Here is a 27,105-nt window from a genome sequence, read left to right as displayed (position 1 = left end):
TCAAGTGTGCTTAAATGACATGGCTAGACCCACAGAGTCAGTGACAGAGGTAAAAACAGAATGTACATCTTCTGATTTTAAATTCAAGTCTATCTCACTATAAGTTTTGGAAATTTTACTCAAAGCCATTATAAGAAGAGAAATAAATACCTGAAAGAGTTGATTTAATAATAAAAATGTTGACCATGAGAAATGGAAAGTTGCTAGCATCAAGATATATAAAACCCAAGGGGAACAGGCCACAATCTGATTGAGGTAAGTCCATAATCCATCTTCTTTGAATGTTGTGGCACAATGATTGGACCAATCTGTGAATTCACCAAAAAAAAAAAAAAAAAAAAAAAAAACAGGCAATAAACTAGTTATCAGTCTCCAAGAAGATAAAATCACTGCAGTTCTGTGTAGGGAGAAGAGAAAGTATGGCACAGATCATGATTCAATTTTAAGGTTTCATTTTCCACATGACAGCTCAAAAACTAAAGATGACAAAATGGTGGCTTAATGTTAATTGAGGCTATGATAACACTGTATAAGTAGTTGACAGTGAAGGAATAACAAAAAGGGTCCATAAAATCTTTACTAAAATCTGCATTCAGCATAAGATACACTATCTTGAAGTTAACAATTTGTTCAGAACATTCCCTACCGTATTCATGTTTATAGCAACTATGGGTCTATTACAGGACTGAATATAAACTCTTATTAAGGGTTCACATGAACCGGCCATTGCTGCGGGCACAAGATATCCCGTAAGCACCTAGATGTCATCAGAATACAATCTAATAGCACGCAGGGAGCTAGGCATGGGTATACTTCTGCACTGACACCATAACTAAATCTGCAGAGGAAGAAAGGCCAGATGAAGAGACTCACAAGACAGATACTCCTGGGAAAAGAATATAGAGCAAAACTCAGATTGTCACAGCTCAGTTTCTCCCCAGGTGTGCCAATTAAAGAACTTTACTATGACCTTTCATATTAACCTCCTAACCCATGTAGCTAGGAGCAGCAGTAAGGAGAAATACACACAGGAAGCAGCAGAAACAAGGGAACAGATCTTCAAGGTTATGTAAATTCAATGACTTTTACAGGCACCCTGGCCATGCATAAAGGGTGAATTATTTTTAAAAGAGAATTCTGTCGATTTGCACCTCGAGGCTTCATAAATGCCTCTGACAATTTGATAAATAGTTTTGGACATTTTTTCAATGCTGCTCTGAAGACCTCCAGGGACAGGAAGAAAATGAGTCCATGACTTTCCTGTCAACTGTACATTTAAATCCTAAAAATCTACTTTTTTTTGGTCTACTTTTTTTTTTCTCTTTAAGTCTCTGATTCCCAACCATCTTTCATGAATATATGCCAGAAGCATTCTAACAGCAATCATCACAGAGTAGCAATCAAGGTACAAGTTAAGGCAAATTACACTCTCTCTAGAGCGTCTCATTAGGACAGCAAAGAAAGATGCATCTCATGCACCTGATATCACAAAAAAGAATATAATTTCCAACAGTAGGTGGAGAAAACAGCTGTTGAGTGGGAAAGAATGTCTATTTTCTTTCAGTTTATGGGTTTCTACTGCTCCCTTCTGGGAATTCTTTTGATAACACAGCATGATCTCACACTGAAGTTTTCAGAATACTGGTTTTCAGATTTAATATCTAAGTTATGACAGCAAGTTGTCATATACGTTATCTTATGCAATGTAACACTTTAATTTGTGCTAATACATTCTTATCAGCTGGCCAATGGCTAATGGTAGGGAACTCATATCATTCCAAGTCAATCATTTTCATCTTTAGATGGCTCTGATAGTTACAGAGTTCTTCCTGATGGTAATCTACAATATTTCTTTCTGTAACTTGTAGAAGAGGACACTTTTGGAGTCACTTACTGTCCACCTTGTAAACAGACCTTACAAAAGATGAAATGGATGGAGGCTGTACAGAAGTAGCAGCTATTGGATCACATGAGAAGGAGAGTATAGAGCAGGGCTCTAGCAATACAGCATTAATGGTAAACAAGGGAGGTGGGATAACAGTGAGGCCTCATTAGAGAAATGGAGACAAGTTCATGTTTTGTCTGTGAAATAATAATAAATGACACAATACCCTCATTCAGTGTAAAGAAATATTGCTGGAATATAAATGGAATAAAGTAACAAAATACACTCAGTTAGTTTATACAGTTGTAAGTGAATATAAGGTGGGACTGTTCTTATGAAACAAAATGTAATATGAAAATTGGTTCACAGCCAGAGAAAAAAGACAAAGAGGAGGGAAGAATCAACATGTGTAATAAAAAACTAACTTGGAAAGATTGAATGTGATGAAAAATCGCTTCTGTCCTTATCAATACAGTCTTATGCTGGTCATAGATGCCAAACAAAGGTGACTATTTTTAGTGAAGAGAGAGAAGAGAGGAGAGGCAGGAGAGGTGTAAACTCTGGCTCCTCTCCCATAGGATTCAGTCCAAGAGACAAGTTGGTCCATGTGCCAACTTACAAAGGTTTTCCAGGAATATGCTTTACTGTCAGGCTTTGAAAGGAAGCTTTCTCAATAGAAACAAGCACTGTCAAAAACTCTTTTATTTTTTACACCATAAGACATAATCTAAGAAGTTTTAAAAATCGAATGCTGGCCAGGTGCAGTACTTCATGTTTGTAATCCCGGCACTTTGGGAAGCTGAGGCAGGAGAAGCACTTGAGGCGTGGAGCTTGAGACCAGCCTGGACAACATGGTGAAGATGCCATCTCCACAAAAAATTTAAAAATTAACTGGACATGGTGACAGGCACCTGTAGTCCCAGCTATTTGGGAGGCCAAGGTAGGAGGATCATCACTTGAGCACAAAAAGTTAAGGCTGCAGTGAGCCATGATTGTGCCGCTGCATTCCAGTCTGGGCAACAGAGTGAGACCCTGTCTCAAAAAATATGTAAATAAATAAGCAAAAAACAAACAAATAAAATTAAAATTAATTAAAATAAAAATAGAATGCTCAGGGTTACTGGTGGCCTTTGGCAAGAACTGAGCTCAGAGATTACAGCCTTCTACTAGACCTATTTAACATGGTGACAGTTATATTTAGCTACAAAAGCATTGCCTACTGATCAAAGACACCCAAGGCGTCAGGTAGGAAAGGGTCTGACAAGGTAACTGAAGCCCTCCATGCCTATGGCAAGGCAAAAATTAACTCATTACACATAGATACTAGTTAATAATCTCTAAAAATGAAACCCCAAACAAAACAAAATTTGTAATACTTGATATTTCCAGGGAGGGAAACTGGGAGGCTGGGGGGACAAGTGTACAAAGAATTGCCTTTCGAAAACTAACAAAAATTTTAAACTAAAGAGAGACAGAGACACAGAAGAGAGAAAGAGAGGAAAAAAGTGTATGTGTACTGGGCTTAGGATGCTTAGGGGAAAAAAACATTCTTAATGTCTTTCGGAATTACCCCAGACTTCAGCTCAAGCAACAAACCAGTACTCTACTGGTAGAGTCTAAGATTTGACCAAGAACATAACAGGAGGGTGGATGGAAACAGATTAGAAGTGAAGCCTCTGTGTTTAGAGCCCAATTCTCCCAAAGCCTTCAAAACAAATAAATAATAAACAGTTAAAGTCCAAATAAATAAACTACAAACACCATAGGTTTTTCCAGTTAGGTAACCTATTTCCAAGGTCTGAAAAATGTAATCATGCAATTCTTAAGACATAGCCAAAATTCTTCTTGCTTCAATTTAAACCCTGTCCTTCTTAGTCAACCACCTCAGAACAGCTGGCTGTCATTCTCTATGTGAGACCCTATATACCCTTTTAAACTGCTACTGAAAGCTTTTTTCATTCCTCAGGGCCACAGAATAAGTGATCTAATGTTTTCTTCCAAGTTACTATTTCCAACCTTTTAACTGTTAGTATTCCCATCAGTTCTCAGTTTCAACTTGATACTTACCAAATGGCATGTGCTTTCAGAGGTTTCTTCCTTAACGACTGGACAACTATCCCCCGACCTCTCTACCACTGACTTTTTTAAAACATTTTTTTATTTACTTATCACCTCCTACTTTCTACTTCAGCAACTGACTTTCCCTCTTCACTGGGGAGCAAATCTGTATTTGCCTTAAATGAATTTCTATTTTTGACCACTTCTCAAATTTATCACATTTTTTTCCTAAAGTACTGAGAACTAACCTCATCTTGTATTTCTTGCAGCTGAGGGAGTCTTAGAGGCATTTGCTTTGTTCTTATTAGGGGTATGGTTTATAGTCACCCAGCCAGAATGTGATATACAACAGTTTACAAGGAAAAGTAGAAATGGGTGTAGGTGTATGTGCTTGTTGTAAGAAAAATTTACACTTACAGATGAAAGATCCATATATAATCCAGCCACATACCATGGAAAGGAAAAACAAGAAGAATATGTAATAGTGATGATTGCCAAAACCTAAAGAAAAAAGAAAAAAAAATACTTAATATTTTCGTTTCTTCTGATTTTCAACATAAGACCTCCTTAACCACTTTCCTGTCAAAAGTCTTCACCAAAGTAAAACAGAAATAAAGCTGTTGCTTTGCTTTTAAGTACCATTAAATCAAACCACACATTTCTGATATGTCACAGTCAACTGTCTATGTTAACTGAACTATTATTTATTAATTACTTACTTAAAAGAAGATACTTTTTTGGAATAGAATAAAGTTAACTAAGCAAACACTGCTCTAGGCTGGCCTATCCTATGATGGAAGGAAGAGAAGCAGGCAGGAATTTAAACAAATCATACAGTCTCTTTCTTCCTTCCATGTAACATGTTTGTAAAAGTGAAACTTCTGGAATAGAATACAGTTAACTAAGCAAACACTGCTCTAGGCTGTCCTATCCTGTGATGGAAGGAAGGGAACCAGGCAGGATTTTGGACTAATCATACCTTGCATCTTTCCTCCTCCCATGTAACACGTTTGTAAAAGCACCACTTCTGAATATCAAGGATTGACTTAATCGGGGGAACACAGAAAACGAATATGAGGAGCAGCAATAAATTTACACGTTGCTACTGGACATGCGAAGACTGGCAACCCACAATCTGAGAAACTTCTACAGAAGGGAAGCGGGAAGGGCCAGGCAACTAAGTCTTCTCTTGCACAAGCTGCCTTCTCAATGCTGGAGATGGGAGCGTTTCAGTGCTAATGACACAAATGCTCCTCAGCTACTACATCATGGTCTGACCTTCTCCTGAAGCAGCAAAACTCGGCAGAAGGAACAACACCCACTGGAATCAGGAGACCTAGGTTTACATATTACTAGTTGTGTCACTGTAAGTTAAGTGTTTTAACTTCTATGATCTAGCATTTTTACAGGTAATATGGAGATAATACCTTTTCTGTCTACTTCACAGGCCTGTGGCTACCAAACAGAATGATGCATGTGCAAATACTATATTACCTGTAGCATAATAATGATGTATGGGCTCATTGCTATTGGAATATTGAAAGTGGAGCCCTAGGATGCCCTTCCACTTTTTCTGCGAGTCATAACTAAACATATGCTTAACTTCATAGTAGTAATTGAAAAATTAAATCTCTCACCTATGCACCGTCCAGTCCACAGGCAGTGCTGATCATATCGAGCCACACAGTAGTTGCATACATGGCAATGGAGTGACCTTAATGGCTTCCTTATCTAAGTGGGCAATCAAGATAGGCCTAAGCAAAAACCAGTGTCTCAAAGTGGTAACAAATCACAAGCAAAATTTTAACTTGAGGTCACAAAGGCATTGGCACAAATCCTAAACAGACCATCAATTCACACAGAGGCTGCGGAATGCCTTATTAGTATTTACTTCCATATGTCTACTTTGATTAGGACATCACTCAGTGGGATCTGAATTCCAGAGCCTGTTCACACTGGCTAAGTGGAAATGAGGCAGTACCACAGAGCAAAATAAGCACAGAACTAAGAGAAGGAAACCCAAGTTCCATTTTTAGCGGCACCAATAATTTGGGAGAATTTACTTCCTCCCTTGATTCCTCAATTGCAAAATGAGAGGTTTCACTAAGTGGTTTCTAAGGTCATTATGAGCCTCTGATTTGAAGTTAGTTCTAATATATGCTTCATGACAGAGAAAAGCAAATAAAACACACAATGGATAATCCACAGAGAGATGTAACCAGAGACAACTTCAAGAGATTATAAACATCATTCTTCCATATGTTCAAGACAGAAAGCTGTTCAGACAGGAATGTAAAATTAGAAATGGGTAAAAACAAAGGTGTATAAATATACCATGAAGATCTGACAAATGCTTACATGAGCAACATTACCAAGAATTTGCTCTCACTATGGAAAAAAATTATAAAGAAAAAACTCACAAGACATGATGTACAAAATGTTCTGAAGTCCAGACAGCCAGTTTCTGCAAGGGTGATGATATTCTGAAAGACATGAAGTTTGACCTATTATCACTTTTTATTGGAAAATGTATTATGCACAGTTATATACCATTCTCACAGCTCTTGCTCCAAGCTGAAGTAGTCAGAAAAGCAATTTGGAATACTTGCCACCAAATCATTCTGTGCTTGAAATGAGGTGACTCTTCAAGGTTGCATTTTCAACCAACAGCTAATAAATTAGGATGCGTAAAAATTATACCACCCCATCACTCCCGCCTATCACCTCATCTCTGTGAATGGCAATCATCTCACAGTTATGATCTGCTAGAGAAAAATAAATATGCACATATACACACCCATTAAAAAAGAAAAACCCACCAGTATACATCAAAACTGAAAGTTACAAGCACCAAGGGCTGGGTCTTTCAGGAACACGGGCTTTAGGTAACAGACAACATTCTCCAACTTCCAAACATTCATGAGCAACGGAAAACATGCCATGTCATCTGAGAACTTCACATTTGAGGAAGAGAAGGGGCATTTCCTCAGCCAATAAGCAGAAGGACTCTCCCTGGTCACTGACTAGTTACTCTTCATTTATTAAGTGGGGAAATGTAAGCTAAATGACCATTATGAAAATGTTATTACAAGGAAGCAGGAGATCATATTCCTAAAAGGAATCACATCTGAAAAAGTCTTGGTGGGGTATTACTTTAACAGAAAATAAAAATACGTGTTAAAACTTTCATATACATAAACGAAAAAACTGTAAGAGTGGAAATCTAATTTTTGCTATATCACCCCACATGTCATGCAGCCATAACAAAAAGCAACACATCTGCATACATGACTTTCTAAAGTTTACAAACCCTCCTATTAAAAATATCAGTAACAAAGAAATCTCACCACTTTCTTTTCTTCTTCAGAAGCCTTAGTGAAGCCTGGATCAGTTGCCCAAGTCTTATAGAAAAAGTATAGAAAGGCTACTATGCTGAAAATGAAGCTGAAATAGAAAGGGGCTCCTGCTAAATGTTAAAGCCAAGTTAAGGAATATACCAAACTTCCTTTAAAAATAATATAATTATGTAAGCAAATTTCATCATTGGAGCCTAAGAACTTCACCTTCCTTATGTACACATGTCCCCGCCCCTAAACCTCTTCCCATTCTATGTTCTAATCCTACTGGAATTTGTTCCTACTTGGCTAATAATTAATGCTTCCTTATTAGTTGAAGCTCACATTAAATACTGATAGGAATAGTTGCAACTTATGAGGAACATCCTGAAAAGTGACAAACACTTAAGACCAAATAAATTTATCTCTAATGGTGTAATTGTGGCTCTCCTGTGAGCATCTGGAAAAATATTCTTTGATCATTTTAGCAAAATCATTCAAAGAAACAACCCTCTTGATTCAGAGATTCCAAATAAAAGTATTTCCCTATATATTAGATACATGTTTGCAGAAGTTTCCCACTGAAAGTTTAGTAACAAATCCTTTTACTAGGCTGAGTTAATTTAGAGACAAACTGCTCTCCTTGTGAAATGATTGAAAGTCACATATTATGGATAAATTATGATAAAAGCGTTTCATGGATAAATGTTATCTGCATTGAAATGTTTTTAAGGTGATACAAATTATCTGTATAATAAGTAAAATTTTGCTTCAAGGAATGACAAATGAACATGCAGCAGTAAATCAGTAAGACCAGAAATAAACCAACCGTCCTTGCCCAATTGAAATAATTATTGACAAAGTAACTGTCTCCACCTTCCAAGGTTCTGCCGTGCTATCCTGTGCCAAACTTCAATGTGGAAAAAGTGACCACAAAATACTCTAAACCCTTTCTATTCAAAGTGTTGTCCAAAGACCTGCAGACACAACTTCACCCGGGAGCCTGTTAGAAAAGTAGAACTTCAGGACCCATCCTAGACCTACAGAACCAGACTCTGGGTTTTAATCCCCAGGGGCTTCAACATGCACATTAAACTTTAAGAAGCCCTGCTCTAACCCACAAAGACAGCACAACCACATCCGGTTAAGACAGGCAGGAATAAATCTTGTTGGCTTAATTTATCACAGTTCATCTGCAGGTGGGCCTAGCTTTAAGAAAGAGTTGAGTCCAGGGAAGTTGTGTAAAATTCAATTTTAACATTTACTTAGAATGAATTAATAAAATCATTCAAAGAAACAACCCTGTTGATTCAGAGATTCCAAATAAAAGTATTTCCCTATACATTAGGTACATGTTCACAGAAAGACACTATTAAAGGTACATAGGGTAAGATCCTTTGTTAAAGAATCACATCACAATTTTTTAATGAAATCCTGATTGACACATATGACTCAAAAATATATACATTCAGTTCTCAAAAATACCTTCAGTTTCATAATGCAATGATTCTGCATGCTGAGCTGACTGACTTTTTGGCTCCTATTTTGGTTAACTTACAAAACAAATGGCAGGGGAATCACCGTATCCCCACTCTCCAAGTGAACTGAATTGCACCCTATCACCTCACATAAAAGCTGAAGACATTCCTTGCTTCGGTGCCCTTGTCAGTGTGGTTCACTGACCTAAAATGTCCCCTACTTCCTCTCATTTTCTTCTAAAACCACACTTTTAGGGTGTCCAAGTCCTAACTGCCATTAAAACCTAACTTATATTTTCCCTCCTTCCTTGGAATCTTTTCTGATTCCCTAGAGAGAATGATTCTCTCCCTTCCCTGAATTTAAGAATGCTTTTGTGGCACTCAGACCTTGGACTATAGTTTACGGACACATCAGCCTTCCTAGTAAGCTGGTAACACTTTTACAGTTAAGCCTCTCAAAGTGGAGCTAAAATTTGCCTTTCTCTAACTTCAACCAACTGATTTTCATTCATTAGATCCTTTAGATCTGTACTGTAGCTGTCTTTTAGATCTAATCTACATAAGCTTATCCTCTCATTTGTTCAATACATTTTTGTTGAGTGCCCATTCCTCATAGTGCATTGGCTTCCAAATGATAGACTTCCAAACACTTGAAACTGGAAGACAGTGATCATACTTCCAAGATAAATAGCAACACTGTCCTTATTTAACAGTTTCCTGGTCATGTTCCTCTCTGTTCATGCTCCCGTTTATCATTCTCTCTTTTAAAAGGATATAATTCAAAACAGAGCAAACACCAGTGCAGAGAACAGAGAAGCTGCTGTTGTCTTTTGCTTGGACACTCAAATCCTTGTAATACTATGTGAGAATATACTCGCTTCCTTGACAGCGGCATCACTAGCCACACTGAGCATTTAGTCAAAGCTCCTGGTTCCTTTGCACTTGACCAGAAGCTATGTCATAGCTCACCATAACATGCACTTGTACAGCTGATTTTCTGCAACTCAGTATGGGACTTTACATGTATTTATCCCTCTTAAACTTAACACAGTTACAGCCAATATCACAAACGTAATATTCAGAGATCCACCATTTATCTCCTGATTTGAATTTTACCTTCAAATTCATCAATCAGGTCCTATTTTATTGTACTCAGTCCCCCCTCATAAAAGCCAAAGACATTACTTGCTGAACTTATAAAAGGTACCAAAAGAAACTGATCATCTTAGAAGCCAACCTAGAATTGCCCTTGAAATTAGTTTCAACATGCAGCCTTCCATCTAGATTTTATTCATAAGAATAACTAATAACAAAATATTAGGTATATTTATAGAACACCAATTTTGCCATGGGGACTCTGGTGAGCACTTTATAGTAATCCTTGCAGCCACACCATGAGTTTGTTTCTGTTATCTCCAATTTACAGAAAAACTAAAGCTTGATGAAATTATGTACCTTGCCCCAACGGTACATAACTAGTCTGAAAAACAGCTAAAACTCAAAATCCTTTTGTCTTATTCCATAGTGCCCCAGAACATCTTCCCCTAATAGGCCAGTATCTGTGGAAGCAGATGCCCTTATTCAATCCAGATGGCAGCCTGAGACAAAGCTAGTTTAAACCCAGGGCAGCATCTCAGTTCATCCACAAGGCAGTTCCAAGATTTAAAATTTAGTGTGAACAACATTGTTCTGATGGTGAAGTATGCCACCTACTGACTTACATGCCCTCACAAGTAGCAGGTTCATATGGTTGCCTAGAACAAATGGCTTTAGGTTGTACAAGCAAATAAAATAGTCCAACTTGTTGATTCCAACATCTTAAGATTCTGTCTAGCTGTGGAAATCAGTTCTCTTTTGTTAATTTTGATTCTACAAATTTGAAATAATTCAATAGAAAAAGCTTTGTGCAAAATCTGACATGTTTCTCAAATTTCAAAAATTTATCACAAAACACATTTTTAAAACTGTTTTATTCCACTGCCATATGGATTGGTAAATAAAAATATCAGCTGTCTTTCCTTCCTCTGTATCATGTCAATTACCCTAGAATTTATGAGCTTTGGGTCTTCTGCAAGTGATTTTGTTGTATTTTGTGCTGTTATCTGATGCACTCATGACTACTTATAATATCATGTATTTTTCTATCATAATAATAATATCATCCAAGCCTTCATTAAGTGGTGGTAAAAATGCTAGTGCTTAAAAAACTGCCACCAAATCAGTAATTATGAGACAAACAAGAGATAATAAAATCTGAAAAAAGCCAAATGACCATGCCATTCATTTAAAGAAATCTGAAAAATATTAGAGATAATGCTCAAAAATCAAAAGGAGAATTAAAGCAAAAATATGCTATAATGGATGTAGACATATGTACTTTGAGAACTCACATGGCCAACTCATTTCACATTTATTCCTATGGAAAAAATATTCTTGAATTCAGTTTATGCACGCCTCCCATAAACACTCTGTTCTTTCTTTTTGGAAATGCTAGAGAAGTAACGTGGAAGTTTGAAGGAATATACTAAAAGGTATATTTCCATCTACAACATTCCTTCTTCTCCTACTCCATAAGCAAAGCAAGGCTATCAGAGCTTCCTTGGAAGGGAAGAAGGAGTTCGGCAAGAGGTGGGAAGATTGAAAATGCCTTCCACCTACCTGAAGTCATAAATGGTTAGAGCCCAAGTAACCCCTCTCCCCATTTCTAGGTGACAGGGCTTGGCAAACACTAAGAGAACAATAAACCCCTAAGTTGGACTTGGTCCTAGGCCCTGATCCTCAAGTAATAAACCTATTTCCTGAATGAGTTTTTTTGTTTGTTTGTTTTTGTTTTAATCTCAGGCTGCTATTCATTAGCAGGTCATGAAAGAATTAAATGGGCCGTGATTAAAATTTTTTACAAAGGAAATGGGATGAAATAACACCACAGGGTAAAAAGTACATTAGGAGTACAGTCTTTGTTTTACATATATGTTGAGTGGCAAAGTAAATTTATTTTCACTGTGGATTGAGAATCATTGCCTTAGATAATACCACTAACCCTTACCATTACTGAGGAAGCCATATTTTCCCCAATATCCCTTTCATGCAGTCCATCTTGGTACTCAGAAAATGTATTAAAATTAACTGTAACTGCTGACCAAGTTATGAGAAACATCTGACCTTGAAGGAATCTCGAGACAATCCAACAAATTATGGTACAAGTAAAACAATAATACATTCTACTGTTCCCCTCCTATGAGTAATAAATACTAGATACTTACCATTTCCATAATGTACTCTGAGACTACTTTTCGAATTAAGTAGATTTTCAACATTAAACATCTTCATCTAGAACCATTAAATGAATGCAAATATAAGTTGCATTCCCTGGGCCTTTTCTAGTACCTAAATTCCTAACAGTGACATTACTCTTTTTTAAAGGCAAAATGAGATATGCATCAAAATTGATGCTTAAAGGATATCAGGAAAAAATAAGATGAACCAAGTCATAAATATCCAAAAAATGGAACTTAGCAGAAAAGCTGTTGGTAAGTATATAAGGTTCTTATACCCAACCAAGAACCTAAAAGAAAAAAGATAAATATAAGGTATTAGTATGACTTGTATTAATTTTAGTTCTAAATTTCCCTACATAATAATGGTAGTGATAATAATATCAGCAGCAAAAGTAATAGCTTTCACGTACTGAGTGCTTACTATGTGTCACTTTCCATGTGGTAACCGAGTTATGCAACATTATCCCCCCATTTTACACATGAGAAAACTAAAGCACAATGACTCTCAAGAAGTGTATGTTCTAGTTCTTCTAACCAACTCATACAATATTTAATCTACAGCAATTTAATATATATTTTCAATGAATCTTTTGTATTTCTATTGAGACATATACTTTTATTTCTTTTTTGGCATATATTTTTAAATACACTATAATGCAAAAATTTATATAGAGATTCACCTTTACATTTAACAAGCTTTCTTCCAGAGACTAGAATGATATTTGTGAAGCATACAGATGCACACAATCTTAAGCACATTCATCCTATAATCAGCTTAAGAAGTAGACACTTCATATAAAAAGATACACAAAGGCTAAAAATGATACTGGCATTCAGAATATTAACAATCTCACTTGGGTCACAGGCAACTTGAGGTCCACATATAATTTACCCAAAATACTGCAGTTTCAAAAGAAAACGTCTTTTACACTAAGTACTCATTACAGACATCTTATGCATGAATATAGTTTACCTGAATATATTTTAAAATTTATTCCAGAAAAAAACAATGGTTAACAATAGGTATGAAGGGTTAAAAAAAATTAGCTACCAGGATCATAACCAGAATTATGATAAGTTCATATTTGAGAAGAACTAAAGAGTCCAAACTTTAGATGCTCAACATGCTGCCAAAATAGGCCAAATTAAGCCCTTGCAACCTCCAGGGTGTGGTCTGTCGGAGATCTTACAGCAAAAAATGTATTTGACCAATTACATAATACAATGAACTATTAATTTACAAGAGTCTCTACCACTGTGTGTCCATTCCTGACAGGTGTCAGGTTAACAGCCTGGATCAATAAGCAACTGCCCTATAATAATAATAGTTTACAGTTGCTTTCCTCTATGAAATTGGGACCCTATAGAGGAATATGAGAGATAAAGGATGTATGAATAAAGTTGTCATATACATTTGACTCACATTTGAATTGTGCCCATTTTTATAATGTAGGCTTCAACTACAATAAATGAATAACCAAACACAATCTCAAATGTTCCTGTCCTAGGCGAGTAGATATTACCAGCCCTTGCTTCCTCTCTGAAAAAGGAGTGATGACTCTGATCGTTGGTGATTTGGCTTAAAATTTATTTAGAGCATGAGTTAATCCAATTAGTGGAAAGTGAATAAATATCTCTAAGTTACAAGTTGTCTGAATAGCAGACAATTTTAGGCATTTTGCTATGTTTCAGAAATTTGAGTTCTCACATTACATTTATATTCTAATTCATTTCCAGACTATTGTCCCGCTCTTGGGTGATACAGTAGTAAGATTCCTCTAATACTTCATTTGCTCTTATGACAAAAGCAGGACATGCTTATGCCAGAGAATGTTGGCAATCAACAGAAAGACAGAGGAATACTCATAATCATAACATGCAAAGAGCAACCCTATATTTCCTTTCAGATCCTTTTCTATGGATCAACATCATTACATTTTTCTTTCATTCAGTGAATGAAAATGCTTAACAGCAGAGACAAGTTTCCTGCTTTTATGGGCTTTACATTGCAGGGAAGTGATTAAGCGCTAGAAGAAAATAAAACAGGGATGCAGCAGCGTCAGTCGGGAACGGCCTCACTAAGCAGGTGACAGCTGAACTGAGAGGCCTGAATGACATATCCAGCTATGAAAAGATAAGGTGTCAGAATACTTCAGACAAAGACCCAAGCAAGGGCCAAGGCCCCAGGTGGGAATGAGCCTGATGTGTGAGAAAGAATGTACAGTGCAGTGAGGAGAAGGGGAAGAGAGGAAGTTGCTGGGGAGGGAATAAATCACATAATATCCCATAGGCAAGGAGTGTGGATTTTGTTCTGAGTACAAGAAAAAGTTACTAGAGGGCTTTAAGCAGGGAGAAAAGAAAGAACTTACCTGCTTTTTAAAAGACTCCCTTGATTGCTAAGTGGGGGTAAACTCTAGGGGGATAAGAAGTCAGGAGACCTGTGAGGAGACTTGGTCTAGGATGCGAGTTGTGGAGATGGAGAGAGGCAGGCAGGGAACACGTGATAATGGGTTGGACATGGGAGGTGAGGAGAGGATGACAGTAATCCAAGCATGACACCCATATTCATTTGAGGAACTGGATGCCATTTTATTGAGAAAGGAAAGAGAGAAGAAGAGATGGGGGGGTGATATGATTATTGAGTACTATGTGTCAGCTATAGCTCTATGCATTTATATGTGTTAACCATGAGGCAGGCATTATCACGACAGTTAACCCTCATTTTATAGCAACTTGTTCAACGTCAGACTGTTATGTGGTAAAGCTTGACTTGAATTCAAGCAGTCTGACTCTTAACCATTAACTATATATAATCATGTATGAATATTGTCCTAAAAATAAAACCATACCGTATTTACTATTTTATAACCTCCCAAAATTTAATTCAACTAAAAATGACTGACAGCAAAAATAACTAGCTTAAAATAAATTTAGAAAAAGGAAACAAAATTTCTGAAAAATGAGCAAAAATGCTTCAAGACGATTACAAAATCTTGAATAATTATGAAATGATTACAAACATCTCCCCATCATTCACCAAAAATAACAATTAAAATGTGACCCAGGATATTTATTTTCCACCAACTGTCAAGTCAACCAAGTTACTCGGTTGAGCAATTTGCTTTCAGCCAAATCATATGCTACCAAAGCTCTTTCCTCCCGTCCACCCTCAGGATGCTGTTAAATGGTGAATAATATTTACAGCATGATAAAAATCTGTGACTCCAGCTAACCAACAACAGAAATAAGAAATAAAATCAGAAACACAATAACCAGTCTTGCAAAAATTAACATACACACCTTGGAAACAAAGATGTCAGAAAAAACAATGTTACTAGAAGACATCCTTTTAAAAGCCAAGAATCTGAATTGAAGTCCAATATGTATCCAACAGCCCACATGGTAATCACAGAAAGCATCAGCAGCAGGAAGAGCTATTAAAAGATTCAGAATTTTAGAACTTTATGGATTTCACCTCTTAAGTATCTAATAATAGTGTAATATGAGAACTACTTCCAAAGTATAGAATAACAATTAATACAACAACAGAACTAACACAAAATTCTCCTCCAAAATTGCTGATTGATAAATCTGAGGTTTGAGAGATTGTACATCTTGGAAACAATCTTTTTTCTTTTTTTCCTAAGATGAAGTTTTACTCTTGTTGCCCAGGCTGGAACGCAATGGTGTGATCATGGCTCACTGCAACTCCCCGGTTCAAGCAATTCTCCTGCCTCAGCCTCCCGAGTATCTGGGTAATATTACAGGAACCCATCACCATGCCTGGCTAATTTTTGTATATTTATTAGAGATGGGGTTTCACCATGTTGACCAGGCTGGTCTTGAACTTCTGACCTCAGGCGATCCACCGCCTCAGCCTCCCAAAGTGGGAAACAATCTTTTAAAAGCCCTACATTTTATAAAATGTTGCTTAAACATATTTTGTTTTGCTTTTCTTCTCTAGAAGAAATGGTGGTCTTTTAGAAAACTGTTAATGAAAGCTAAGATTTTTCAAAATAACTTCTTGCAAACAGTATTCTATATTGGAAAGCATAAAGCAAGTTCAAGGGACTACATAGAAATTAATACACAAGACTCAATGAGGGAACTATAAGAACTCCAACCTGGGCACTGCATCATGCCATCCCTAATGGAGAAGGTCAGATGCAATAGGTCTGCAGAAAAGATGAGCTATGTTTGGAGAATGTAGAATTTTAAATGCCTATGGACATCTAGGAGACATCCAGCAGGCAGTCAAAAGTAGGTTTAGCATTCTGGAAGACTTGAAATTTATCAGTACATAGGTGGTAAAGCCATGAGTGAATAACATCCCAAAGACTGTGTGCAGGTAGAAAGGGGGCAGAATCTTAGCCAAAACAAACACTTAAAGGGAAAAAAGCAAAGTCGCCAAAAATAACCAAGAACAACCGACCAGAAAGGCAGGATCAGAATCGGCAGAAAGAAAGGTTTCAGGGAATCCAGGGAAGGGAGTTTCGAGAAGGGGGATGTTCTCAGGGTCAAATGTCACATGGAGATCAAAGATTAAAATATGTCCTCGTGATGCTACTAATTCAGGTTTATTTTGGCAAAGTTAAAAGAATGAACCTTCTATGAAACAACAGTTTGACTGAATTGAAGCTGGGCCTCGTGTTTGTGCAATGCAGTCTTTAATGACAAGATATGAGAACCTTGAAAGCAAGCAGGGCTTCCTTCTTTCTTCTTCCATTTTCACTTCTCTAAGTCATATCTAGGAGTGGATAATTTCAAATGACATTAAATCTTTAAAATGTTTCCAATTCCAATTGGCATAATGACACAAAATGGGCTAGTTTAGATTTTTTTAAATTTAAATTTAGAATCTCCTAGCAACATAATCTCAGAACAGAGATAAGAATTAAATATGGATCTCAAAATTCTAAATCCTAGATATAACACTCTTACAGACAAGCTGCACTATTCATTCAACAAATACTTGAGGGCATATTATATACAAGGTACTATTCTAGGCACTTGGGACACATCAATGAATTTAAGATCTTTTTCTCACTTAAATTCTAGCTGGGGAAGATAGACAGATAAATATGCTAAGTCAATTTTATAGTATATAAAAACCTGGATGACAAAGGGCCTTAGAGGCCATCATAAAGACTTTGCTTTTACTCTGGGAGAAATGAGGAGACATCATAGGAATGTGAGCTGATAAGTGACATGACTTGACTTACATTTTAGATTCATCTGCTGAACCAACATGGCACTGGTAGAGTGGTAAGAAGGGGTCAGATTCTGGATATAAACTGAAGGCTGAACTGGTCAACACATCTTTCTAATGGACTGCATATGTGGTATGACAAAAAAAAAAAAAAAGGTGAAGACAGAGGAATGCCGGAGTTACCAGCTACTGAGATGGGGAAGGTTTGGTTTAGTCAGGGGAAGGGTGGGGAGGGTATCAGAAGATGCCTATTAGACATCAAAGTGGATGAATCAAGTAGGTAATTTGATATATGAGTATGGAAAGGTCTAGACTAGAGAGACAAATATGGGAGTTATCAACATATAGATGACATTTAGGGAATGAATAAATAGCAAAGAAGTTCAATAACAAAATCCTGGGGCACCCTACCAACAAGAGATGGGGAAGAAGTGGAGGAGCTGGCAAAGGATACTGAGGAGTAACCAATATTTCTTCCTCTCCCCACTCCACATGCCTAATGCAAAAGCAGTATAGCATTCATGATGATCCTCTACATAAGAATATGGTATCTCCTAATTTAGAATCACTATCAAAGTATAATTACTAATTATTATTAATAAGATGATGGTATCATATTTGAAAACACTAGAGACAGTGGAATCAATCCAATGTCCCATTTTAACAATTTAAATAGTATTCACTTCTATGACTTAGATTTTGTTATTCATGAGAATAAGCTGAAGTTTCTAACATTTTCCATTATTCAGTTCATTTTAAAGTTTAGAGGAACACCACTCAGAACTGCTAAGCTAAAAAAATGAATAAAATTTGGGTTTAATCTCTCAAAATTCCAGTGTTTTCTTTTATGAAGTGACATCATATGCCTAAAGTTTGCAACACTATCATTTTTAAAGTCCTCATGATTCTAAGGCAACACTGTAACTGTTATTATTTTCTTTTTGAGAAATAAAAATTTAGTAAGGAATAAGCTGTTCCTACAAGCTTCTATAAAACTCTTTGCAACATGGTGTTTTTCCCATTGTGTCTCTAAAAATCAAAACCTTTTGCATTTCAATACACTCATTAAATAAATGTGGAAGTACATAATACTATTCATAAGGTAACATGCAGTTTTAGAGCATCTAGTTGAGGACCAACAATAAACAGCCAATGAAAGTGCCAAATTTCCAACTTTGGGCAACAGGATACAGGGGAAAGATATAGTCAGCAGACATAATGCAGCAAAAAGCCAACTCTCTGGTTTCTTCTGATGCCTAAATAAACAAAAGCAAAAGAACAAAAAAGTCATCTATCCCACAGAAAAGACCCCAAATGAAAATACCTCGCATTTCTGCAGCCACCTCCAAAGTCTGAACTTTTGGTTGGTTCTCATTTTGGCTTCCGTTTTTAGCATATGAATAATGAGCTGATTTTTGTTTTGTAGAGCCATATCAAGAGGTGTTTCTCCCTTAAAAAAGAGTGGGGTAAAAAGTTTAAAAATATTTTTAATATATTATGAGTGCTAAACTTTTTTTAAACTTACCAGAATCATAGACTCAATACACTATTCCAAGAATAGCCAGCTATTATCATTTATATCTATCTTGGGGTAACTGAAAACAAATATATAGCTCATCTTTATGTGAATTTATCAGTCTTCTAACTCAAGATATAATAAACTAAGGGAGATAAATACCTGGCCATACCTTAACATTCTGGATATCCAGGCTAGAACCAGCTTCCAAAAGCTTATCAACTGCAGTAACATTTCCTGCTGCAACTGCCCAGTGAAGTGGAGTGTTTTGGTGTATTTTATCAACCACATTGAGAGAAGGATTAAACTTTAAAAGAAATCCAGTTGGTTCTGGCCTGTCTCAAAATAATAAAATACCAAGAGGCATTAACAGAGATGATGACTTAAGGAGTAAATGCAAATTATGAATCCTTTAAGATAATGCCATCAATTAACCATTCAGTTAAGTATTCAGAACTGAGAAACTTCTTTGTACTGACTTATATTCTAGGTACTAATAGGAGATTCCAAAAAAAAAAAGACATCTATTAAATGACATGCTATATAGACAATTTTAACAATGCAGTGAAATAACTGCTTCTGTTTTTCAAACTTTTCCTTTCATATTGTTCTATTTGCTAACACTTGTCTCTGAATTATAGATTTAACTTCAGCCAATATTAAATGCTATGCTATTTATTCAATTAAAGACTAAATGTATGTTTTAGTTGAGGAGCTAACTTCATACTATCAAATCAACTGTTAAATAAAGCAGGTAAAAATTATGTCCTATAATATTTGTGAATCTTAGAAAGTTATGGACTAAAAGACAGAATTCAGTAAAATATTTTTACTTTACCAATACCTTTCCTTCCTTCATGACCACTGAAGAGATTATTTTAATAAAACAATATTCTACTTTATTTATTCCATCAACATCTTTATAGAGATTATACCTGACTTCAGATTTACCAGCAAAGACAAAATGCTTTTTAATAAAATTCTACCTCCAATCCTACCATGAACAAAAAGGAAATAGCATTAGAACTAACATGGTTCCTAGAAGAGAAGTCCTAAGTACAAGCAAAATCAGAGATTCAATACAACATAGAAACAAACTGCTAAAGTGAGAACTGTCACAAGTATTTGCTTAAATACCAGAAGTTGAATTATACAGTGTCATTAATCATGTGTTTATAGAAATACACAGAAAAACTTAAATATGTAAGTGCTTAATCTGAACACACAAAAAGACTCTTTTCAGTTATATTTTCTTTTTTTTTTTTTTTTTTTTTTGAGACGGAGTCTGGCTCTGTCGCCCAGGCTGGAGTGCAGTGGCCGGATCTCAGCTCACTGCAAGCTCCGCCTCCCGGGTTTACGCCATTCTCCTGCCTCAGCCTCCGGAGTAGCTGGGACCACAGGCGCCCACCACCTCGCCCGGCTAGTTTTTTGTATTTTTTAGTAGAGACGGGGTTTCACCGTGTTAGCCAGGATGGTCTCGATCTCCTGACCTTGTGATCCGCCCGTCTCAGCCTCCCAAAGTGCTGGGATTACAGGCTTGAGCCACCGCGCCCGGCTTCAGTTATATTTTCAAAGCAGACAAGACTGATGTCAGAGAATCTCAAAATTTAATATTTTCCAGAAAGCAGACTTATCAGATTTTAAATTACGAGAACATTTAAAATTATAGCCATTTTTCTTAAAGGCAAAGGAAGAAATACAAGTCATGTTAACAAGTATTTGTCAAGGTATATCTACTTGTTAGGTAAGGAAATTTTTTTCTTATTAGTAGCTTTCAAACTTTTTGCCAAAGCTATCAGAAAAGAGAAAATGTATTTCAATGCTGCTTTTCTAACTATCTTAAAAGTCGATTATCACAGTCTCAGTGTGGAAAATACTGTTTTCTTCAATGTACTATCATCTCACATAGACAGAGATACTCAAAATTACACACACAGAAAAGAAATACTTGGAACCAGAATCAGATTGAGGTGATTAAATTAAACTCACCCAATTACTTTGTAAGCTGATAACATGAGAGGTGTCTGGCCATTTACAGCTGTCATATTCACACTCTATTCAAAAAGAAGACAATTAGCATAACTGTAAATACATTCAAAAGTCTATTTGTTCTCGTAATAGAAATATTTCTTTAATACATTCAGTACCACCATTATTTCTACATGAAGGGTTCAAATATCATTTGATAAAAAGAATGCTCTGCTCTACTTCCATAGGGTAAAAATCCATGGATTTCTACAAAATATTTTTAAAAAGAAAATCTGAATATATAATGTAAAGTGTTACATGATGTGAACACAGACAGCTAAGGGAAAGAGTAAAATGTTCATAGCTACCATTAAATACAAGAGATGGTAGAGGCCTTAAAAGTCACCTAGTTGAGACCTTAGTTGACACATTAATTCACATTATCAATTCTTATACAAAGTCATTCAGTATCTACTCAAACAATTCCAGTAAATAGTGAACTCCCTATCTTCTGAGGCAAACTTTTCTTTCTGGACTTAACATACTAAGTTTTAAACAGTGAAAATTTCCTTTCTGTTTTCTGGAATACAGAAAAAAAAAAAAAAGGAAATCATATTTCCATGAGGATATAATCCTTTTAATAAGACAAGTCTAGGTTTAAGGTATACAACAATGGTTTCAGCTAAGCCAAAGAAAAAGAGTTTCAGCTTCTGAAGATTCTTATGGGCCTTGGAGGACTAGGACTTGGGAAGGGGCCCAAAGAGAAGCAGACAGGACTCTTCTTCATATATTTATATTTTTCCAACAATGAAACCTAGGAGGTTATAATTCTACTTCAATCAGCTAAGTCTGAGAGAAAGTGCTTATTTAAAGGGAGTACAACCATTCTAACAGCATTTGTGCAAACACGTTTTCATGCCTTTTACAGGAAAGTCTGCTAATACATAAACCACTTTGCTACCGGAAAACATATTCCAGGCAAGTATAATTGACATTTAAACTGACAATAACCTATAATTTAACCTGTGCCTCTCAAGGCAAGTCAATTTTCATGGAATTACTTTAGAAAACAATAAGAAACATGCATTCAAATTGGCCTCCCATTTGGGCTCAAATAATGAAAGCAAATGATGGGTTAATTTAGTGATTTGACTACCATTTTTATATTCAACTAGAAGAAAAATACAGGCTTTGAAGTCATGTTTTTGAAAAACTCTGCAAATTACTGGGTTCATAAGAAAAACTATTACCAGCTTACAAGTTTCAGAAACATCTATTATACGTTACTGAGCTAAATGACCTGTCCTTTTCCCTCCCACGAAGCTGGAAAGCAGTATTCAATAGCTAAATGTACCCAGGCTAATATCTGAATATCTGGATATCCATTAACCTCCACCTTAAAAATGAGAAGAGACTACTACTAATAATTTCCCCAACCTTTTCAGATGATAAAAGCTGGAGTGTAAGACACATTTGAGAATATACCTGTCCCTTTGAGATGAGATATGCTATAATAGGCATGTGTTGAAACAATACTGCCAGGTGGATGCTGCTGAATCCCTCTCCATCAATGAGAGTGGGGTCTGCACCATGCTGGAGTAATAATATGACCATAGGTAAATGTCCTTGTCTGCAAATAGAAGACAAAAAGCCATTCTGTAGCATGCAGAAAAAGCAAAAAGTCAGGGAGAAGCTGATATTCCTAAGACACGAGGGATTTTGGTTACATATAAAAAATACTTCCTAACAGTAAGACAGTAAGATTTTTGAAACAATGGTGATTGTCCAAACGTTTTTTACTTAGATTAGATGCTGCAAACTTAGAACTATATGAATAATCATTCTTGGGTTTTTTTTTTTTTTTTTTGAGACGGAGTCTCACTCTGTCACCCAGGCTGGAGTGCAGTGGCAAGATCTCGGCTCACTGCAACATCTGCCGCCCAGGTCCAAACGGTTCTCCTGCCTCAACTTCCCAAGTAGCTGGGACTACAGGCGCATGCCACCACGCTGGCTAATTTTTTGTATTTTTAGTAGAGATGGGGTTTCACCGTGTGAGCCAGGATTGTCTTGATCTCCTGACCTCATGATCTGCCTGCCTCAGCCTCCCGAACTGCTGGGATTACAGGTGTGAGCCACGGTGCCCAGCCTGGATAATCATTCTTGAGTGCAAGTGATAAACTTGATAACTTCCCAATCTACCTTAAACCTTATATTACCAAATGTAAATAATAATTTTTTATGACATGCTAACGATGAAGATTCTAAGACCACTTAGACATCCCTGTCATTTTAAAAATCAAAAAATCATAAGCCAGATATACAGAAATATAATATTCATAAACTGTGGGTTTACTGTGATAATATTAAGAACTATATATTCATATGCTTTTCTTAAGCTTGACTCTGGTTCATTTTTCATGTAAAGTACTGTACCTCAGTAGCTTAAGGGGCATGAATTAACCCTAGAGCTTCAAAACTCTTGGCTATGGAGAAAAGATTCAACTCCTTGACTTACATGAACAATTTTTCACTTCAGTTTCAGATTCCTGTCAACCCCACCAACCACCGAGAGTGGAGTTTAAATTAAAAAAAGAAACTGGTAAGTATTCAAGACTTATTAACTTCAGTTTCAGATGACCAATATACAACAGAAAAAAGAGGAGAGTGACCACACAACATAAATGTTCTAAGTTGACCTACTCGAAATTTCTTGTTAATCCTGCAACAACTTGTAAAAGAGGTGACTCATTTGGCCCTGAGACATAGAGAAATACTTTACATTTCAGAGGAAACTGACTGTGAAATAAAATCGTAGGTTTCTGAATAGACATCTGTCATAAGCCTGAACTGATTGAGTCTGCAGTTCACTGAACTACTACTTTTATTTATGTTATCAAGTATGAAAATTATTTATTCTAATTACAAAAAATAAACTATAATATACATATTTGAGTTGGATAATTATAATGGAGCTCTAAATTAAATATCAAAAACATTCTTTCTGCAAAACCTTTAAAACTGTAATTTATTTTTAAATAAAGGGAGCAAAAAAAAAGAAAAGACAGTCTTTCAAATTGTCTATAACTGATTTTCGATATGGTGACCACTAGTTACATGTGGCTATTTAATTTCAGCATTCAAAGAAACCTTACCGGATGGCCCAGTGAAGAGGAGTTGAATTTAAATCTCCACCCAACTGATCTACAACAGCACCTTTTGAAATATAAAACCTGTTAAAAGCAGACACAAATGAAAATAAGATTTGAAACTTAAGCTTCATATTGAAAAAGAAAATACTAATTTTTTCATAGTAAAAATACGTTGGAGAACAAATTATGATAGTAATATCCCTAAAACACCCAGATCTATAGAAATACGAAAGGTTCACATGGCAGAATCAGACAAATCCCTGATGAAACATTCTTAGGATGTAAGTAATTAGTCCTGCTGTAATTGGCATTCCATTATAACTTACATACCAAACACATCATAACTACTCTCTGCATAGTCTAACTACTGCAGCACTCTTGAAATTGTTTATATTCAAAAGGTTTAGGATCAGGCAGATATTCTTACTTGACTGGAAGGAGAAAGGTAAAATTATGTCACCTTCAACAGGTTAAAAGCAGAATTACTATGTGGGACTGAATTTTAAAAGTAAGTAGTAAAGAATTAATTTAAAATCCTTTTGGAAAAGTTAGACATTTTGAGTGTTTTGCCCTGCATTTGGGAGACAGAGATGAGAGGCACTGTATAAGGTGGACATATAAAGTAATGAGACTGATTTTCTTCTACGGTTTATAGGAATTAGTCTCATTACTTCAAAGTTGAGCTTCATACATCGTATTATCTAAATACCATGCCAGTTTATTTCCACAGAAGAGGATTTTGCCTGTGAGTATTCATGTGTGTTAGAACATTTTAAACCTTAATAAATTTCTTAAACTTTAAAGATTTTAAATATCTAATCCTAAAACACAAAATATACACACATTCACATACAAATGTACATTTTACATGTTAAGCTGTTTGAAAGAAACAATGGGTAGGCATTACTGCTTTATGAAGGGGAAATATTTTATACAATCCAATACATGCCCACTTAAAAGTATATTCCATATTTAGTTTTTTAAAAATGGTTATATTTCCTACCTATCTATTCTTCGTGGTGTTAACATGTAAAATATTTCAATGTTTCTTCTAAACTAGATGAGACTTCCCATTCTATTCTGAAAAAGTTTATTATGCTTTTCCTTTTTAAAAAAGTATTCACTTTTACTTCCTAAACTTTATGATTGGCCCCCTTGGCTTTATCTCTAATTTTCCTTTTTGGATCAACCAGGCATGGTCTCTAAGGTCCTTTTCAACTTTATAATAACCAACATGTGTGGCAGGAAAAGTTTCAGGTGTTCTTTCACACGAGGATTACACATGATTCAATACTCGTACTTAAAGAAAAAGATAAATGAAGGAGAGGTCTAAAATTATAAATTCACAATTAACACACATATATCCCATCTTACTTTACAAGATCCAGTCTGTTGTTAATAGCAGCCCAATGAAGAAGTGACACATTTTCTTTATCTGGTTGCCTGACATCATATCCTGCTTCTACCAACTCTTTACATCGTTCAAAAATCCCGTATCTCAAATAAGAAAAAAAAGCATAATTGATACCATTAAAATCATTTCAAATATCAAAATTTCTTCATTTTACTGTATCTTTTCATTATCCAAACTGCCTTTCACTCAATAGAGAAATATAATAATTAACAAAGACATGCACAGAGAGGACACAGTATAAAGCCAAACAGCAAAAGAAAACCTGGTTTACTTACTGATCAGATTAATCTTTTTGGAGTTGAACTTGATTTCCATAAGTAAACTTTAAACTTACATTGCCTCCCTTCAGTACGTTTCATCTGATCTCCACTGTGTGCCAGAAACACCTCCTGCCGATTCCTGACGATAATCTTACCGCTGAATCAAACCAAGCCTATGCAATAATCTCACAACAAAGGATACAGACTAAAAGTAAACTTGGAATGGGATAAATTCAACAACAAAATATGGAAAGAATATAGGTATAGCAGAGGAACAAATGATTAGCCCTTCCTGAAGGAGATGAAACTAAGCTATATTTTATAGGCTGACAAAAGGCATTTCAGGCAGAGGAAGAAGCATGTACAAAAATCAGAAATGTGAAACTACAAGGATGTTCAGAGAAATAAAAGCAGTGTAACATTGCTAAAGCATAAAGCATGAGAGGGAATGGTGAGACATGAGGTTAGAAGCAATAGGCAAGGACCACATGGGCCTTCTGTGCTACACTATGAAGTTTAGACTTTATCTACAGTTCAATGGGAAACCAATAAAGGGTTTTAAAGAAGAAAGCACTCAGACTTTGAGTTTTAAGAAAGATCGCATTGGAGGCAATATGGAAGCTGCTTAGAGCAGGGTAAGGACAGAGAGTAAAATACCAGTTTAGAGGTTATTGCAATAAATACGGGTGAGAGACAATGAGAGCCTAAAGTAAGAGAGAAGCAATAGGAATAGAAAAGGAATGACGGGCTTGGAAGATATTTAACTATTAGTTAATCAGTTAAATAGTATAGCATTGAAAAGAGGTATTTCGTAGACAAATTATTATAGCATTAAAAAGAGGTATTTCATAGAGAATAAAGAGATAAATCATTTATTAGCAATATTTCTTTTTTTTTTTCTTTTTGAAATGGAGTCTTGCTTTTGCCCAGGCTGGAGTGCAGTGGCACGATCTCAGCTCACTGCAACCTCTGTCTCCTGGGTTGAAGCGATTCGCTTGCCTCATCCTCCCAGGTAGCTGGGATTATAGGCGTGTGTCATGACACGAGGCTAATTTTTGTATTTTTAGTAGAAATGAGGTTTCACCATATTAGCGAGCCTGGTCTCGAACTCCTGACCTCAGGTAATCTGCCCACCTCGGCTTCCCAAAGTGCTGGGATTACAGGCGTGAGCTACCACACCTGGCTTATTAGCAATATTTCTATGAAGTCCCAACCGATCCTTTAGCACTTTCTTTAAAACTTATTTCTATTTAAAAGTACCTGAAAGTTTCAATAAGCTCGCAAGGATAAAAAACCAAACCAAATAGCAGAATTGTCTGTTTCTCACACTGTAAATTAGAACAATTTCTGCCTTACCAAACTATGCATGTGTGTGTGTTTGTGTGTGTGTATGTCTTTTTGGCATTTTTAAAAGAGTAAATTTTAGAATGACACACATACATTTACACTCTCCATCTTGTTTTTTTTTTTTTGAGATGGAGTCTCGCTCTGTCGCCCAGGCCGGAGTGCAGTGGCTTGATCTCAGCTCACTGCAAGCTCCGCCTCCCGGGTTCAT

The 27,105-nt window shown here is 36.1% G+C and overlaps 1 protein-coding gene across 4 annotated transcripts in view; it reads right to left on the bottom strand.

Moving 5' to 3' along the window:
* ZDHHC13 (zinc finger DHHC-type palmitoyltransferase 13) overlaps positions 1-27,105 on the bottom strand; it is a 54,065-nt gene that overhangs the window by 5,614 nt on the left and 21,346 nt on the right. For all 4 annotated transcript variants that reach the window (XM_003910139.3, XM_009186440.4, XM_017948561.3 and 1 more), the window contains 13 exons: positions 25,251-25,373; positions 23,880-23,957; positions 22,213-22,357; positions 20,749-20,813; positions 18,932-19,094; positions 18,568-18,693; positions 15,335-15,468; positions 12,221-12,321; positions 7,291-7,415; positions 6,364-6,426; positions 5,581-5,674; positions 4,361-4,444; positions 151-308 (listed from right to left, as the gene is read on the bottom strand). In XM_003910139.3, coding sequence (XP_003910188.2) covers positions 151-308; positions 4,361-4,444; positions 5,581-5,674; positions 6,364-6,426; positions 7,291-7,415; positions 12,221-12,321; positions 15,335-15,468; positions 18,568-18,693; positions 18,932-19,094; positions 20,749-20,813; positions 22,213-22,357; positions 23,880-23,957; positions 25,251-25,373 — 1,459 coding nt within the window. The remainder of the gene's footprint in view (positions 1-150; positions 309-4,360; positions 4,445-5,580; positions 5,675-6,363; positions 6,427-7,290; positions 7,416-12,220; positions 12,322-15,334; positions 15,469-18,567; positions 18,694-18,931; positions 19,095-20,748; positions 20,814-22,212; positions 22,358-23,879; positions 23,958-25,250; positions 25,374-27,105) is intronic.

The sequence above is a fragment of the Papio anubis genome, chromosome 12 (genome assembly GCF_008728515.1).
Source record: "Papio anubis isolate 15944 chromosome 12, Panubis1.0, whole genome shotgun sequence".
Classification (NCBI taxonomy): domain Eukaryota; kingdom Metazoa; phylum Chordata; class Mammalia; order Primates; family Cercopithecidae; genus Papio; species Papio anubis.
The sequence above is the reverse complement of the archived record's forward strand: the minus strand, read 5'-3'. Positions and strand labels throughout refer to the sequence as shown.